We start from the raw sequence: 15,813 nt of genomic DNA, 5'->3' as shown, positions 1-15,813 counted from the left end.
AGAATCTGCCTGCAACGGCAGGAGACCCCAGTTCGATTGCTGGGTCAGGAAGATCTGCTGGAGAAGAAACAGGCTACCCACTCCAGTATTCTTGGGCTTCCCTGGTGGCTCAGCTGGTAAAGAATCCACCTGGAATTCAGGAGATCTGGGTTTGATCCCTGGGTTGGGAAGATTGCCTGGAGAAGGGAAAGGCCCCCCTCTCCAGTGTTCTGGCCTGGAGAATTCCATGGACTCTATAGTCCATGGGATCGCAAAGAGTCAGACATGACTGAGCGACTTTCACTTTGACTAGATGGACCTTTGTTGGCAAAGTAATGTCTCTGCTTTTTAATATGCTGCCTAGGTTTTAATATGCTGTCATAGTTTTTCTTCCAAGGAGCAAGTGTCTTTTAATTTCATGGCTGCAGTCACCATCTGCAGTGATTTTGGAGCCCCCCAAAATAAAGTATCTCACTGTTTCTATTGTTTCCCCATCTGTTTGCCATGAACTGGTGGGATGGATGCCATAATCTTAGTTTTATGAATGTTGAATTTTAAACCAGTTTTTTTCACTCTCTTCTTTCACTTTCATCAAGCGGCTCTTTAGTTCCTCTTCTTTTTCTGCCATAAGGGTGGTGTTACCTGCATATCTGAGGTTATTGACTCCTGGCAAACTTGATTCCAGCTTGTGCTTCTTCCAGCCCAGCATTTCACATGATGTACTCTGCATATAAGTTAAATAAGCAGGGTGACAATATACAGCCTTGATGTACTCCTTTCTCAATTTGGAACTAGTTCATTATTCCAATCCGGTTCTAACCATTGCTTCTTGACCTGCACACAGATTTCTCAGGAGGCGGGTCAGGTGGTCTGGTATTCCCATCTCTTGAGTAATTTTTCACAGTTTGTTTTGATCCACACAGTTAAAGCCTTTAGTGTAGTCAATGAAGCAGAAATATGTTTTTCTGGAATTCACTGGCTTTTTCAATGATCTGACAAATGCTGGCAATTTGATCTCTGGTTCCTCTGCCTTTTCTACATCCAGCTTGAACATCTGAAAGTTCTCGGTTCACATACTGTTGAAGCCTAGCTTGGAGAATTTTGAGCATCACTTTGCTAGCATGTGAGATAAGTGCAATTGTGTGGTAGTCTAAACATTCTTTGGCATTGCCTTTCTTTGGGATTGAAATGAGAACTGACTTTTTTCCAGTCCTGTGGCCACTGCTGAGTTTTCCAAATTTGCTGGCATATTGAGTGCAGCACTTTCACAGCATCATCTTTTAGGATTTGAAGTAGCTCAGCTGGAATTCCATCACCTCCACCAACTTTGTTTGTAGTGATACTTCCTAAGGCCCACTTGACTGCACTCCAGGATGTCTGGCTCTAGGTGAGTGATCACACCATCGTGGTTATCTGGGTCATGAAGATCTTTTTGGTGTACTTCTTCTGTGTATCCTTGTCTCCTTAATATCTTCTGCTTCTGTGAGGTCCATACCATTTCTGTCCTTTATTGAGCCCATCTTTGCATGAAATGTTCCCTCGGTATCTCTCATTGTCTTGAAGAGATCTCCAGTCTTTCCCATTCTATTGTTTTCCTCTGTTTCCTTCCATTTATCAGTTGGGAAGGTTTTTCTTCCCTCTCCTTGCTGGTCTTTGGAACTCTGCATTCTGATGGCTGTATCTTTCCCTTTTCTCCTTTCTCCTTTGCTTCTCTTCTTTTCACAGCTATTTGTAAGACCTCCTCAGACAGCCATTTGAGTGTTTCAGTTCAGTTCAGTCGCTCAGTTGTGTCCAACTCTTTGCGACCCCATGAATCACAGCATGCCAGGCCTCCCTGTCCACCACCAACTCCCGGAGTTCACTCAAACTCATGTCCATCGAGTCAGTGATGCCATCCAGCCATCTCATCCTCTGTCGTCCCCTTCTCCTCCTGCCCCCAATCCCTCCCAGCATCAGAGTCTTTTCCAATGAGTCAACTCTTCACATGAGTTGGCCAAAGTACTGGAGTTTCAGCTTTAGCATCATTCCTTCCAAGAACACCTTTAGAATGGACTGGTTGGATCTCCTTGCAGTCCAAGGGACTCTCAAGAGTCTTCTCCAACACCACAGTTCAAAAGCATCAATTCTTCGGTGCTCAGCTTTCTTCACTGTCCAACTCTCACATCCATACATGACCACCGGGAAAACCATAGCCTTGACTAGACGGACCTTTGTTGGCAAAGCAATGTCTCTGCTTCTGAATATGCTATCTAGCCTGGTCATAACTTTCCTTCCAAGAAGTAAGCATCTTTTAATTTCATGGCTGCAGTCACCATCTGCAGTGATTTTGGAGCCCCTCAAAAATACAGTCTGACACTGTTTCCACTGTTTCCCCATCTATTTCCCATGAAGTGATGGGACCGGATGCCATGATCTTCGTTTTCTGAATGTTGAGCTTTAAGCCAACTTTTTCACTCTCCTCTTTCATTTTCATCAAGAAGCTTTTTAGTTCCTCTTCACTTTCTGCCATAAGGGTGGTGTCATCTGCATATCTGAGGTGATTGATATTTCTCCCGGCAATCTGGATTCCAGCTTGTGTTTCTTCCAGTCCAGCGTTTCTCATGATGTACTCTGCATAGAAGTTAAATAAGTAGGGTGACAATATACAGCCTTGACGTACCCCTTTGCCAATTTGGAACCAGTCTGTTGTTCCATGTCCAGTTCTAACTGTTGCTTCCTGACCTGCATGTAGGTTTCTCAAGAGGCAGGTCAGGTGGTCTGATATTCCCATCTCTCTCAGAATTTTCCACAGTTTATTGTGACCCACACAGTCAAAGGCTTTGGCATAGTCAATAAAGCAGAAGTAGGTGTTTTTCTGGAACTCTCTTGCTTTTTCCATGATCCAGCGGATGTTGGCAATTTGGTCTCTGATTCCTCTGCCTTTTCTAAAACCAGCTTGAATATCTGGAAGTTCACGGTTCACATACTGCTGAAGCCTGGCTTGGAGAATTTTGAGCATGACTTTACTAGCATGTGAGATGAGTGCATTTGAATGTTTACCAAATGCATAAAATGTCCACTTTATTAAATGTTAGAGTCAGTCTTTGTAAAAAGATTCATTAATCTGACAATGATTCGTTAAGTTAGGTTTTGCTCAGTTTGTGAGAATCCCGTTTTGTGTTGGAGCGACATGGGTGGGGGGGTGGGGGTGGGGGTGGTCTAGGGTGGGGGTGAGCCAGTGGTAAAGCAGACGAGTTTCTGGGTGACCAGAGAATTTTAAAAACAAAGTTACTTTTTAAAAGGAAAAAAAGCCTTGATCTGAGACACCGGTGCATTTTACTGTTTCATTTGCCTGCTGAGAGTGCCTGAGTGTGAGCCTTCTTACAGGGGCATGAGTTGCTCAGGTCTCCGCCCCTGCCAGCCCTGAGAGGCTTCAGGCTGCAGGTGCTGGGTTACAGAACCCTAAAACTACTCTGGACTCTGAGGGTCCGTAGACTGAGGGCCCCACCACCTGGACGAAGTCCTCTGCCTCCTGCAGCCCACTTTCCTTCATCCTCTGACGAATGTGCTCGCACCACCCAGCCTCATGCGTCCACGAACCATCTCTGGAGTCAGGCTCCCGACTCCCAGGCCAGGCCAGGCCCTCTGAGGTACTGGTGCTGTACCCTTGGGCAAGGCCCCAGCTCCTGGCGTCTCAGTTTCCTCCAGTGTAAATGAGGAGACAAGCAACAGTGCCAACTGTGTGGGTGGCTGTAAAGCGCTTGGCACATGCCAGGCTCACACGGGGCCGTGGCTTATGATTGCACCAATTATGGACCAGTTACTTTCTTGTTTGGCAGCCCAGTTTGGAGGTGGCCCCTGAAAGCTGGGATCCTAAGGGGCTATAGCGAGTGAAGAAACCGTCTGCCCCAGGGAGCTGCTGGCTCTCGGATGGCTGGCTGGTCCTAACCACAGATTGGAGAAGGGGCCTGGGGTGGTGGATGGAGCTCCAGAATCGGCCCCTGAGAGACGGGCTCAGGTTCTGCCTTTGCAGGCCTCCTCAGCCTTCTGGGTCATTTCCTTCTTTGCCAGCCCACGAAGAAACTTAGGAGGACTGGAACAGACCCTGGAGGTGGGCACACTTTGGGAAGTGCACAGATGGGTACGTTTTCCTGAAAGCTTCTCTTTTGCTGGCAGATTTTGGACTGGCTGAATCCTGGGGCTTTGGGGGTGAACCTCGTGGTGGAGGAGACAAAAACCAAAGTCAAACACGTGATAAAGCAGGTGAGAGGCCATGCCCGAGGCCCTCCAGTGGGGCCATGCCCCAAACACACACGGACCTCCCCTACGCTAGAGGAAGGCTTCCTCATACAACCGCCGGGTTCCTGTCTGCCAGCAGTCCTGGAGGCAATCCAGGGGTGGCGAGGGGCTGTGAGGGGAGCCGTGGGGGTGGTATGAGGCTCCTTGGGGTTCCCTGGAGACTCAACTCTTCCACCTCGATGCGGGAAGGAATGCTCATGTTTATTCCAGCAGCAACCACCACCATACTCCCCATTTACATGGACACGGTGCCAGGCATCATTGTCATCTTGTTTAACCGCCCACCAACTCAACAAAGTGGGACCGATGACCCCTCTTTATAGCCAAGGATAAGGAGGCTGGTTGGCATTACTGACTCAATGGACATGAGCTTGAGTAAGCTCCAGGAGTTGGCGATGGACAGGGAGGCCTGGCGTGCTGCAGCCCATGGGGTTGCAAAGGGTCAGACATGACTGAGTGACTGAGCTGAACTGAACTGAAGAAGGCTGGCTGGGGAGTAGGGGCAGGGTCTTGCCCAAGGTCACACAAGTCTAAGGGCAGGGCACCAACCCTGGGCCCTTCCCCTACGTCCTCACCAGGGCTGGCATGGCAGGGTGCAGTGCACGCTTCAGGGGGATGTGCAGTGTGCCTCTTGGCATGTCCAGGCCCAGGTGGCCCAGAAGAGTGGAGGATCGAGGCTAGAGCTTTGCTGCTGGCTGCCGCCAACACCCGTTCGCTGTGCCAGGCCTCCTGTCTCTGTAGCAGTTCCCCCGAGGCAGTCAGGCTGGGAATCCGTACCAGCCTCCTGCCCCTCTGTGGGCTGGCTTCGAGGACTGACCCCACAGCTATCCACTCAGAACAACAAGCGCTAACATTTTCTTGGTTTTTCACTCTGTAGAAGCCACTCTGATAGGGCTTCCCTGACTCAGTGGTAAAGAATCCGCCTTTACAGGAGACTCGAGTTCAATCCCTGGGTTGGGAAGATCCCGTGGGGGAGGAAATGGCAACCCACTCCAGTATTCTTTCCTAGGAAATCCCATGGACAGAGGAGCCCGGCGGGCTCCATGGGGTCTATAGCGTCACAAAGGGTCACAGACAACTTAGTGACTAAACCACAATAAGCAACTCTGATAAACAATCTTACAGTTAATTTTTTTTTTGAGGATCTGAGATCTCCTTGGGATAAATTCTTAGAAGTGGGATTTCCAGGTCAAAAAGAGGTGATAATTTTAAAGCTCTCAATATGTTTTTGGCCAAAATGACTGAAGCACAAGCCCCTGAGCAGAAGAAGGGGACGCACAGCACACCCGTCTCAGGGTCTTCACGTGGGTCTGGGAGCCACTCTCTAACTGCAGTTTCCTCTGTGATCAGCTGATTACAGGAGTTCTCCGTTGGTAGATCTTATGAGCAGAAGTTCTGGGTGAGGATCTGGTAAGATGCGGGGACAGTGTGCACCCACAGTCGCTGCCACCAAGGCTGGCGCAGAATGGAAGCTGGTGCCCCTCTGCCCAGTGCCCTGCCTCCCTCGGCACACGCTCCGCGGCAGCCACGTCCAGCGCCGGGGACAGCCCCCCGGACCCGAGTGAGAAATGCAGGATAAGGCTGGCACTTTGCCAAGCTCTTTGGCTCTGGGGGCGACACATTGTTTTCCTTCCGGCTTTCGAAATGGTCTGAAAATGGTTAATGATGCTTTGGAGTTTATGTTATGCTGTCCTAAACTTATCCTTGCAATAGGAGCAAAGATGATCTCACTGCTTAAAGTATTTCTGGATCCATCCCTTAGAGCCTCTCCAGGCCCATCTGGTGCTGTGTGGTGGGTCACGAATGATAGGAGCTTGGCACCCCTGGTGAATAATGGTGGTGGTGGTGATGATGGTAGTGATGCTGATTTTGATGGTGGTGATGATGGTGGTGGCGGTGATGATGGTAGTGACTGGGATTTTGATGCTGGTGGTGATGATGGTGATTTTGATGGTGCTGATGGTGGTGGTGATGGTAGTGACTGGGATTTTGATGCTGGCGGTGATGATGGTGATTTTGATGGTGCTGATGGTGCTGATTTTGATGGTGCTGGTGGCGGTGGTGATGGCGGTGGAGGCGATCTTGATGGGGGTGTCCACTGAGTGTCGACTGACCGAGCTCTCCTGTGCTCCTCTAGGTGGAGTGCATTGACGAGCATCAGGCCAACGAGGCCCTGGAGGAGGTAACTCTCTGGGGGATCAGCTCTCCAGAGGATGTGATGCAGGGCGCGCAGAGCCTGCTCGGTACCCATCTGTGGAGTGAAGGGTGGGAGCTGCTGGGGGCTTGGAGAGTTAGGACCAGCTCTTGGCTGCTGCTATGGAGCCAGGTCCCCCAGGTCATGACGGGAGTCTGTGCCCCAAACATTTATTTCTCAATCCAGGTGCTGACAACTTAGAATATATGTTCTCAGAGAAGATTACCTTTAAATGTTGGCTAGGTCCCTAGGCTGTTCTACCAATAACCATCTTTTGAAAGATCTTTTTCTTTAATTATGAAAGTATCAGTTACAACAGAAAATTTGGAAAATAGAGAATTGTTTAACGAAGAAAATATAAGCTCTTTTACATTCCTTAGATCTGCCTGTCGGCACTGACGGTGACATCCGGATTTATAATAAGAGCAGAAACAGCTGCGTATACTTCAGTTTGCTGGGCAAAGGCTCTGAGTTGTTTGAATTTTACACAAAGCTAAATGTCTCCCCTTCCATCTAATGGCCACCCGTTTCTCTTCTTTCTGGAATCATGAGCTTTTGAGCTTTACCAGCAGCTATTCCGTGCACAACATGTCTGAGGCACAGTGGTGGACCCAGGCCACATTCATGGAAGAAAGAAGTGGGGGGCCATCCCATACCCCCGCAAGCATCACCGCCGGCCCTCACTCCCTCCCACGTCTTGCTAGGCCACTGCCTTTCACACCCAACCTGCCATCATGAGCAGCTGTCCATCTGGCTCCAAGTTGCTAAGGAAGCCACTTCTGCTGCCTAACTGCGATCATTCTCAGAGCACTTGGAGCTGAGGGCAGGGGCCTGGGACCTGTAGTGCCCACTGCCAGGAGGCCAGGGGGCCAGGGCACAGCAGTACCCCCCTCCCCTTGGCCACACCCCCTTCCCCAGACATCCCGGACTCTGCTTGTTTCCGGCGTGCCCGGCATTCTGCCTGCATCAGCTCACCCGGTCCCCCTGACACCCCACGAGGCAGATACCATGGGTACTGCTCTTTCCAGATGGGGCTGGGCGGCTCAGAGAGGTTGAGGAGCCCGTCCTCAGTCACACAGCACAGCCAGCACATCCTGGAGACAGGACTTACCCCGGGCCATCTGGCTCCTAACCCCCGGGCCGCCCGCCCTCCCAGGACCCCACCCTTGCCCTGGGTAGAGGAGCTGGCTGAGAGGCGGTCTTCCCCACACCTCCACCTCGCCTGCCCTTGTCCACAGCTGATGCCACTGCTGAAGCTTCAGCACGCCCACATCTCCATCTACCAGGAGCTCTTCCTCATGTGGAACAGCGAGGTGGGTCAGAGCCGGCCCCGTGGGCTCGGCAGGCACAGAGGGCCCCCCACCCCGCCGGCTGTAACCCCGTGAGCGCCAATGGCAGGACCTCTGTGGGGCGCACCCCGCTCTGCACCCTCCGGGCCATGCGGGGCTTCTGGGCAGCATCTCACCTGGGACCCTACAGCCTCTGCGTGGGGCTCATTATCCCCCTTTCCAGGAAAAGGCTGGGAGAAACCAGCTGGCAACAACCCAATGTCTCTCAAGTCTGGGCCTGGCAGCCCCTAAGCCCTGCGCTGGGTCCCGGTGGTCGTCTGACTCCTCGTCTTTCCAGGGACCCCGAGGCCTGCCTGCCGGTTACTCCAGATGGGGTTGAGCTGGGGGCTGCTGGGTCCCGTCTCCTTCAGAGGGAGTGGGTCTCAGCTGAGCCCTAAGGGATGAAGGTGCCAGGGCCCCAGGCGCCGTGGCCTGCGTGTGCTATGGTGGACTCAGGCACCTTTAAGAGAAGCCCAAGTGGGGCAGGAGGGGGGAGTCACTCGAGATGGGCCGTGTCTGCCCCCTGGGGGATGGGGGCAGTGCTGGCGTAGCCACCACCGGCCCAGGGGAGGAAGGTCCTGGAGCAGTGATGGCCCAGGGGGTCCCAGGCCTGGGCTGCCCGGGGCCCGAACCCGGCACCCGGCTATGGGGGCCCGAACCCGGCACCCGGCTAAGGGGGCCCGAACCCGGCACCCGGCTAAGGGGGCCCGAACCCGGCACCCGGCTAAGGGGGCCCGAACTCGGCACCCGGCTAAGGGGGCCGGGCGGGACCCGGCTAAGGGGCTGTGTCCCCAGCAGACCTCCTCTCTGTTCCTCTGCCTGGTGATGGAGCACCACGAGGGAAGCTTCCAGAACGTCATTGAGAAGAACAGGGCGGCAAAGACAGCCATGGACTCCGAGGTGAGACAGGCTGTCAGGGGCGCCAGGCCTGGGGCCCACCTGGATGGTGTGAGGCCCCACAGCGGGGGCAGAGGGGCACGGGCAGAGCGGGGGGCAGGCACCACTGGAGCCCGGGCTCATTTCTTCTGACGCTTATGAGTGACGGTATTTGCCTGCCGTAATGTGCACAGATCTTAAGTGTAGAGTGGGCTGCGTTTTGCATGGGTGGACACTCCATCCCCGCCTCCCATAAGGTCAGAGTGCTCCTGGCCCTCCAGACGCCCCCAGCCGGTGCCAGGGCTTGACTGCCGCCTCTGGAGATGCCCCGCTGTCCCTGAAGTTCCCACAGATGGGCTCGGACAGCATGACGTTCGCTTGTGTCTGGCTCCTCCTGTCCGTCCTGGTGCTTTGAGATTTACTCACCTGTGAGTGTGTCAGGCGACTCGTGCTTGACTCACACCAGGTGACGCTTCTGAACTGTGGTGTTGGAGAAGACTCTTGAGAGTCCCTTGGAGATCAAACCCGTCAATCCTTAAGGGAATCAGTCCCGAATATTTATTGGAAGGACTGATGCTGAAGCTGAAGCTCCAATACTTTGGCCGCCTGATGCAAAGAACTGACCTGATGCTGGGAAGGATTGAAGGCGGGAGGAGAAGCGGATGACAGAGGATGAGATGGTTGGATGGCATCACTGACTCGATGGACATGAGTTTGGGTAAACTCCGGGAGTTGGTGATGGACAGGGAGGCCTGGTGTGCTGCAGTCCCTGGGGTCGCAAAGACTCAGACATGACTGAGCAACTGAACTGAACTGGGTGTCAGAAGAGCATGCCTGTCCACAGCCAGGTGCGGCTCCATCGGGCGGCCGCATGTCCGTCGCGCACCCGGTCCAGGGCTGTGAGCATCTGAATTGCTTCCAGTTTGGGGCTGTTGTGAGCAAGGGCCACCACGAACACTGCAGGGCACGTGTCTGATGGACCGAAACATCCGTTTCCTGGGGGAGTCCCTCGGCGTGGAGTTGCCGGGTCACAGAGTGGCTGCGTGCGCTGCTGCGGCCAGCGTGCCAGGTTTCCTGGACGGTTAGTCGACTTGGTGTTGGCCCTCAGGGCGCGGCCCTCGGGCTGTGCATCCCGGCCACACTGCTCGGTGTCAATCTTCTTCCTCGTGTTTCTTTGCGTGGCTGTGCCGGGTCTCAGTGGAAGCGTGCAGGATCTTCAGTATTCCCTGGGGCACGCGGGATCTCTAGCTGTGGCGTGTGAACGCTCACTTGCGGTGTATGGGAGCTCATTCCCAACCAGGGATCAAACCCACGCCCCCAGCACTGGGTGCTCAGAGTACTAACCGCAGGACCGCCAGGAAAGTCCCAGCCTTCTTGGTTTTAACTAAAAATCACATTTCAGCTTCACTGATTTTGAGCGTGGCCATGGTGAGCTCTTTTTGGTTGTTTGGATATCGTCTTTGGTGTCTGTCCAGGCCCTGGCCCGTTTAAACACGGTCACCCATCTTACTGATTGGTACAAGCTGTGTCTGTATTCTGGACATGGTGTCCAAGCGTCTCCTCCTAGTCTGCAGCTGCCGGTTCACTTCCTTAGCTGTCACCAGCTGTGGTTCATCAGTGTTCCCTCCGGTTGGTGCCTTCTGAGCCCTCGGGGAAGCTGTTCTTGGCCCAGGATTAGGGTAATGTCTTGCTCGGTTGTCCTCAGACTGGCTCTATCTTGCTTTCACACGTAGGCCCGTGACCCACACCACACGACATTTGCTCTGCACACACCTCTGTTCTGTGGGCCTCTGGGAACCGTCTCCCCGCTGGCAGTGGGTGGGTGGTGGTGGGGTGTTCCGAGGGGCACCCGGCTCCTCTTCCAAGGTGGGCCTCGAGACAGGCTCAGAGTGGGTTTCAAACTTTCTGTTTGCAGAACCCTGTCAAGCACAGGATGTTCTCAGAATCCCAGTAAGGAGATCAGAGGCACTCTACTCAGGGGCCTGGGGTCAGTGGGAGTAGGAAGTCCGAGGTCCTGCCCCTCAGCCCCTCTCTGGCACCCTGGGTGAGGTCCAGGATCCTAAGGAACACGGTGTGAAAACCACTGCCCTAGAAACTACATGGATCTTGTTGCTGACACAAACTGCTTCCAGAATGTTCTCAGGGCTCTTTTCACACTAATGACCTGGACAGGAAAGTCCCAAGTGAGAGCTGAGCACTCAGCATCTCTGGCACCCTCGAGGGGTGGGGTGCAGGTAGAGCTGGAACCCAGGGCCTTGCAACTGACGAGGTCTTGCTGTCCTGAGAGCCCCCACGCAGCCCGCAGCAGAAGCTCCCGTGGTGGCTCTGAGCTGCTGGCCACTGGCTTCAGGCCCATCTCGACCCACAGGGCGGAAACGGGCCATCACCCCACGGGCTGTGCTGAGTAGCCCCCGAGCTGCCTGTGAAGGGCGGGTGCTTCCCGGCCGCCCATCCCGGCGTCTCTTTCTCCCCAGTGGCTGCAGAACATGCTGGGCCAGGTGCTGGACGCAGTGGATTACCTGCACCACTTGGACGTCATCCACAGGTGAGCGGGTGGCCAGGCCCCTCCCGGGGGTGGCACCTCCCAGGGCAGCGTCTGCCAGGGGCAGGCCCACGGGAGGGAGGGGCGCCTGGACGAGGGCAGGCCCTGCTCCTCCCAGAGCACCTCCCAGACTCAGAGGGAGTGCCACCCCTCCCGCGACCCTCCCCAGGCACACAAGGGGCAGGAGGTTCTAAAGTGCAAGGAAAGAAGCAGAGAGCACCCGTGGCCTCTGGGCCCTCCCAGGCCGAGCTTTTGACCCTGGGAGTCACAGCAGCAGTGCGGCTATGCTCTAGAGTCATCATCGGAAGGACCCGTCCGTGTTTGAAGGAGAGAAAACCACGTGAACCAACACAGGCCGGGAGCGCTCGCGATCCTGTTAAAGTCACTGATGGGAGCCAGGCCCCAACGAGCTCTCGGCTGAGATCTGGAAGGCTGGCGGTGAAGGGACCGCGGGCGGATCGCCCGTTTCCCTGCTTGTCGTTGCCTTGTTTTCCCCATTTGAAGTGACTGAGTGTACTCACACTTATGAAAAGTGTTATTTTAAAAGTGGTCCCAACAGGGCATTTACTGAGGTGGGAGAAGGGATGCGGGCCCTAGGTGTGGTGGGAGTGGAGGGTTCGCAGACGCGGCCCGCCAGGCAGCGGGTTGAAGGGCGCGCCTCTCGGTTGCAGGAACCTCAAGCCCTCCAACATCGCCCTCGTCAGCAACGACCACTGCAAACTGCAGGATCTGAGCTCCAACACGCTCATGACCGACAAGGCCAAGTGGAACGTCCGGGTGGAGGAAGGTGGCTGGCCACCCCGGCTGGGGGCAGCAGTGGCTAGGAGCAGTGGGGGCTGTTCCCTTGAGAGGGGTCTAGGGCGGGGGCCACTCTAGGAGCTGGAACAGGGCAACAGCAAACCTCTGCTTGCTCAGAAGGTCCCCAGAGACCGCCCCCCCCAGACCCCTGTGGACTCCACAGAGGCCCCCTTGCCTGGCTGTAACCGAGCAGGGTGCAGCCAAGGGGTGGGACGCACACAGGGTCCAGAAGACACCCAGAAAATGTTCCCCTTCGTGGAGGGGGAGGGAGGCCTCCGCAGGAAGGAGGGGAGGGACGCGTGGGGAGGGCTGGTGGACGCCGGGCACCAGTTCGGGTTGTTTCTTTATTTATCTGTGGCCGCGCGGGGTCTCCATCGCTGCACGGCTTCCTCTAGTTCCAGACGGCGGGGGCTGCTCTCTACATGCGGTGTGCCGGCTTCTCTTGTTGCGGAGCATGGGTTCTAGGCATACAGGCTTCAGCAGTTGTGGCCTGTGGGCCCTGGAGCGTGCAGGCTTCATGAGCTGCACCTCGCAGGCTCCAGAACTCCGGCTCCGTAGTTGTGGTACTCAGGCTTGGTTGCTCCGCAGCCTGTGGGGTCTTCCCGGACCAGATATTGAACCAGTATCCCCTGCACTGGCAGGCGAGTTCTTATCCACTGCATCACCAGGGAAGCCCCTCGGGTTGGATTTCTTTACTGACCCTCAGTAAAGAGGGAGATGGTAGAGGTAAGAATCAGAGAGACGTTTCTATCCTCCGAAAAGACCACAGGGCAAAGGGAGCTGGGCTTCAAGCCTAACAGCCATCAGGGCGGTGAGAGGAGAGGGCGGCTCTCCACGGGAGAACGGCAGAGTCCTGGGCCGGCAGGTACTGGTGGCATGCTGCCCTTGGTGGACGGGTGAGCAGGTGGCTAGACACGCAGACAGATGGACAGGCGGATGGACGGGTGGGTGGGCAGGCAGGTGCATGGATGGGCCGGTCTGCTGGTAGTGTAAATGGCAGGGGTCCTTGGAGCCCCCCTTTACTTTGTCTGGGCAGTGAGGGTCCAGAAAAGGAGGGGTGCCCGAGGCGGGTCAGGCCCTGAGAGCTGGACAGGGACCCTGCTCTGCTGGCTCCCCGTTTGGGCTTCAAGTTGAGGAACTGGAGCAGGGCACCTAGAGCTTTGCCTCGAGGTCCTGGCATGTAGAGGCAAGATGCTGAACGAGCACGCAGGTCTCAGCCTTCCTGGAAACGCCCTGTCCAAATGTTCCTGCAGCCACCATGGGCTCAGGGGCGCACACAGCCGGCCTGGTGGGCCCCAGCCTCACGGGCCAGGATCTTACTGACCGGGGCCTCGGACAGCATGTCTCTCCCTCCCCCGAGGAGAGTGACCAGGGGCCCATTTTCAAGCTGCTTGCTTCCCCGGGGTGCACAGGACTCATGCATGGTCCGCCTCGCTCCTGCCAACAGACCCCTTCCAGAAGTCCTGGATGGCCCCCGAAGCCCTCAGCTTCTCCTTCAGCCAGAAGTCCGACGTCTGGTCCCTGGGCTGCATCATCTTGGACATGGCCAGCTGCTCCTTCCTGGACGTGAGGGCCTCCCGCCCGCCCGGGAGCCCACCTTGGCCCTGAGAGGGGCGCACGCTCCCCAAGGCATCCTCCTGCCATGGGTGTGCCCCGTGTGAAGCCCCCGGCGCTCCACCCCGCTGGGCCCTTGTGTGGGGGCGATGCTGGTAACATACCCACCTGCCCGCCACAGCCGCCCCTCGGGGACTAGATCCGCCGAGTTCAGGTGCGCTACCCAGCCCAGCGTGGGGTCCCGGCCGTGGAGGGAGGCTGTCCCCACCCCCTCCGGCCAGTGAGACGGCCACTGGCTTTTCTCCGAACCAGCATTTCTTCTTTGGACCAGAGCTCTGGGGCACAGGGGGCCTCCATGCCTTCCTGACAGCAGCAGCCACCGCAGCTCTCTCTGCCCGGGGTCAGGCCTCTTCCCTCCCGCAGGGAGAGCGCACACGGTCCTCTCTCCCCCAGACGCTGGGAGCCATGCGCCTGCGCAGGTCCATCCGGAGCTCCCCCGCCAGCCTGAGCGGCATCCTGAGGACCATGGAGGAGAGGAAGGTCCCCGACGCGAAAACCTTCCAGGCCCTCTTGCCGCTGATGCTCCAGGCCGACCCCGCGGAGCGAGTCACCGTGAGGTGAGCTCAGGCGCCGGGGTCCCACCTCACTCTTGTCTGTCACTGTCTTCCCCTCTCAATCTCTCAGCGGCCACTTTGGGTTTCAGCGCCACAAAGTGCTTCATCCACAGACAGTGGCTCCTCCGAGCTGGGCCGTCCCAAACTGTGGCCGCGTCTCCGAGCCCTGACCCTACAGGGGCCACGGCCCCGGGCTCAGGAGCATGTTTGAACTCTAAGGTATTTTAAAGTCAGAAGAACAAAATGATCCATCCTGAGTTCTGTTCACCTTTCCTTCAACACAGCCGGGAATTTTTTTTTTTTTTTCGGTCTACATTATGGAGGGAGGGGCCCACTCGGGTGCGAGTGCTGGGTCCCTCCTGGACGGGACAGGCTGGAGCGCCCGCTGTGAGAGGTGCTTGCAAAGTGGGCGCCCACAGAAGGTGGAGGCCACGCAGCTGCCGGCGAGTGGGGCGCGGGCGCAAACGGCGGCTCTCTGCTCCTCCCCAGGGACGTGATTCACTTCACCTTCGTGCGCAGCAACTTCCGGTCCTCCGGCATCGCCCAGGTGCTGCGCCGGCAGGTGGTGCCCGAGTTCATCATCGACATGCTGCTGGAGAGCAACGTGGCCAGCATCTTCGGTGACGATGGGGGCCCAGGGGCCGGTGCAGGGGGGCCCCGTGGCCTCTTTATAAAACTGGGGGTCCCCTGGACTGCTCCTCCCGTGTGGCCAGTGGGCTTGCCCCTCATCCATCCCAAGCGTGGCCCTGCTCAGTAGACCCCTCCGCCGGGGCTACACCTCTGCTCTTGGGTGGACGGTGGGTCTGGAGGTCACCTTCAGTTCAGGCCTGGCTCTGCCCTCCAACCCCCTTGCCCCTGGTGTCGGTGGGCCATTCACTCCCTCCTCCCCTTCAGTGGCCCCCTGCCTGGGCTACGACAAGGCACTCCCTCCCACCCACCTACCCCCAGTGGACCACCGCTGCCTCCCTTTCTGGGGAAGGGGCACCCCCTGGGTCCTAGCTGCCCAGTCTCCCCGTCTGGTGGTCATGGGCTTTGAAGGCGGACAGGTGGGTCCAGTTGAAGCCCACCACTCGCTAATTGAGTGGCCTGGAGGGAGTCGCCAGAGTTGAGCTCCTGGGTGGGCGCTAAGGCCGACCCTGGACTTTGGCCCGGTGGCTCCGCCCAGGAGGTGGGGATAAAGGCGTGGCCTCACGCCTGGTCACGTGTGTCTGTGTGGTGGGGGGGCTCACAGATGGGCCCTGAGCCGAGACCTCCCCACGGCCCCTGTCCCCTGCAGAGGTCATGCAGAACTTCTCCAGCCGACCCGAAGTCCAGCTCAGGGCCCTGAAGAGGCTCCTGAGGATGACTGAAGACCAGCTGGGTAGAGCCCCGGGTCCCAGCTCCACTCCGCCCCTGTGCGCTTGCTTCCTGGGGAGCCCCGCCCCCTCCAGCGCCCCTCGCTGGACTCCGAGGCCTGATCCCTCAGCATCGGCGGGAGCAGGGGCCTGGACTTCTCTTACTGAGCCGAGGGTGGTGGGTGGTTCGGGGTCAGAACCATCTCCTGTGGCCTCATTCCACCTGCTTTTCACGGACGCTACACAGACACCCCACCTCTCCACCGTCCCTCTGGTCAGGCATGAGTGGCTCCTGACTTCCCAGGGTCATAACCGA

The 15,813-nt window shown here is 56.7% G+C and overlaps 1 protein-coding gene across 1 annotated transcript in view; it reads left to right on the top strand.

The window, feature by feature from the left end:
- STKLD1 (serine/threonine kinase like domain containing 1) overlaps positions 1 to 15,813 on the top strand; it is a 23,602-nt gene that overhangs the window by 1,736 nt on the left and 6,053 nt on the right. Inside the window, exons 3-12 of the mRNA XM_069580131.1 lie at positions 4,135 to 4,221; positions 6,395 to 6,439; positions 7,690 to 7,764; positions 8,578 to 8,679; positions 11,130 to 11,200; positions 11,869 to 11,984; positions 13,443 to 13,561; positions 14,003 to 14,166; positions 14,653 to 14,783; positions 15,440 to 15,523. Coding sequence (XP_069436232.1) covers positions 4,135 to 4,221; positions 6,395 to 6,439; positions 7,690 to 7,764; positions 8,578 to 8,679; positions 11,130 to 11,200; positions 11,869 to 11,984; positions 13,443 to 13,561; positions 14,003 to 14,166; positions 14,653 to 14,783; positions 15,440 to 15,523 — 994 coding nt within the window. The remainder of the gene's footprint in view (positions 1 to 4,134; positions 4,222 to 6,394; positions 6,440 to 7,689; positions 7,765 to 8,577; positions 8,680 to 11,129; positions 11,201 to 11,868; positions 11,985 to 13,442; positions 13,562 to 14,002; positions 14,167 to 14,652; positions 14,784 to 15,439; positions 15,524 to 15,813) is intronic.

This window comes from Ovis canadensis, chromosome 3, assembly GCF_042477335.2.
Source record: "Ovis canadensis isolate MfBH-ARS-UI-01 breed Bighorn chromosome 3, ARS-UI_OviCan_v2, whole genome shotgun sequence".
In the NCBI taxonomy this organism is placed as follows: domain Eukaryota; kingdom Metazoa; phylum Chordata; class Mammalia; order Artiodactyla; family Bovidae; genus Ovis; species Ovis canadensis.
The sequence above is the reverse complement of the archived record's forward strand: the minus strand, read 5'-3'. Positions and strand labels throughout refer to the sequence as shown.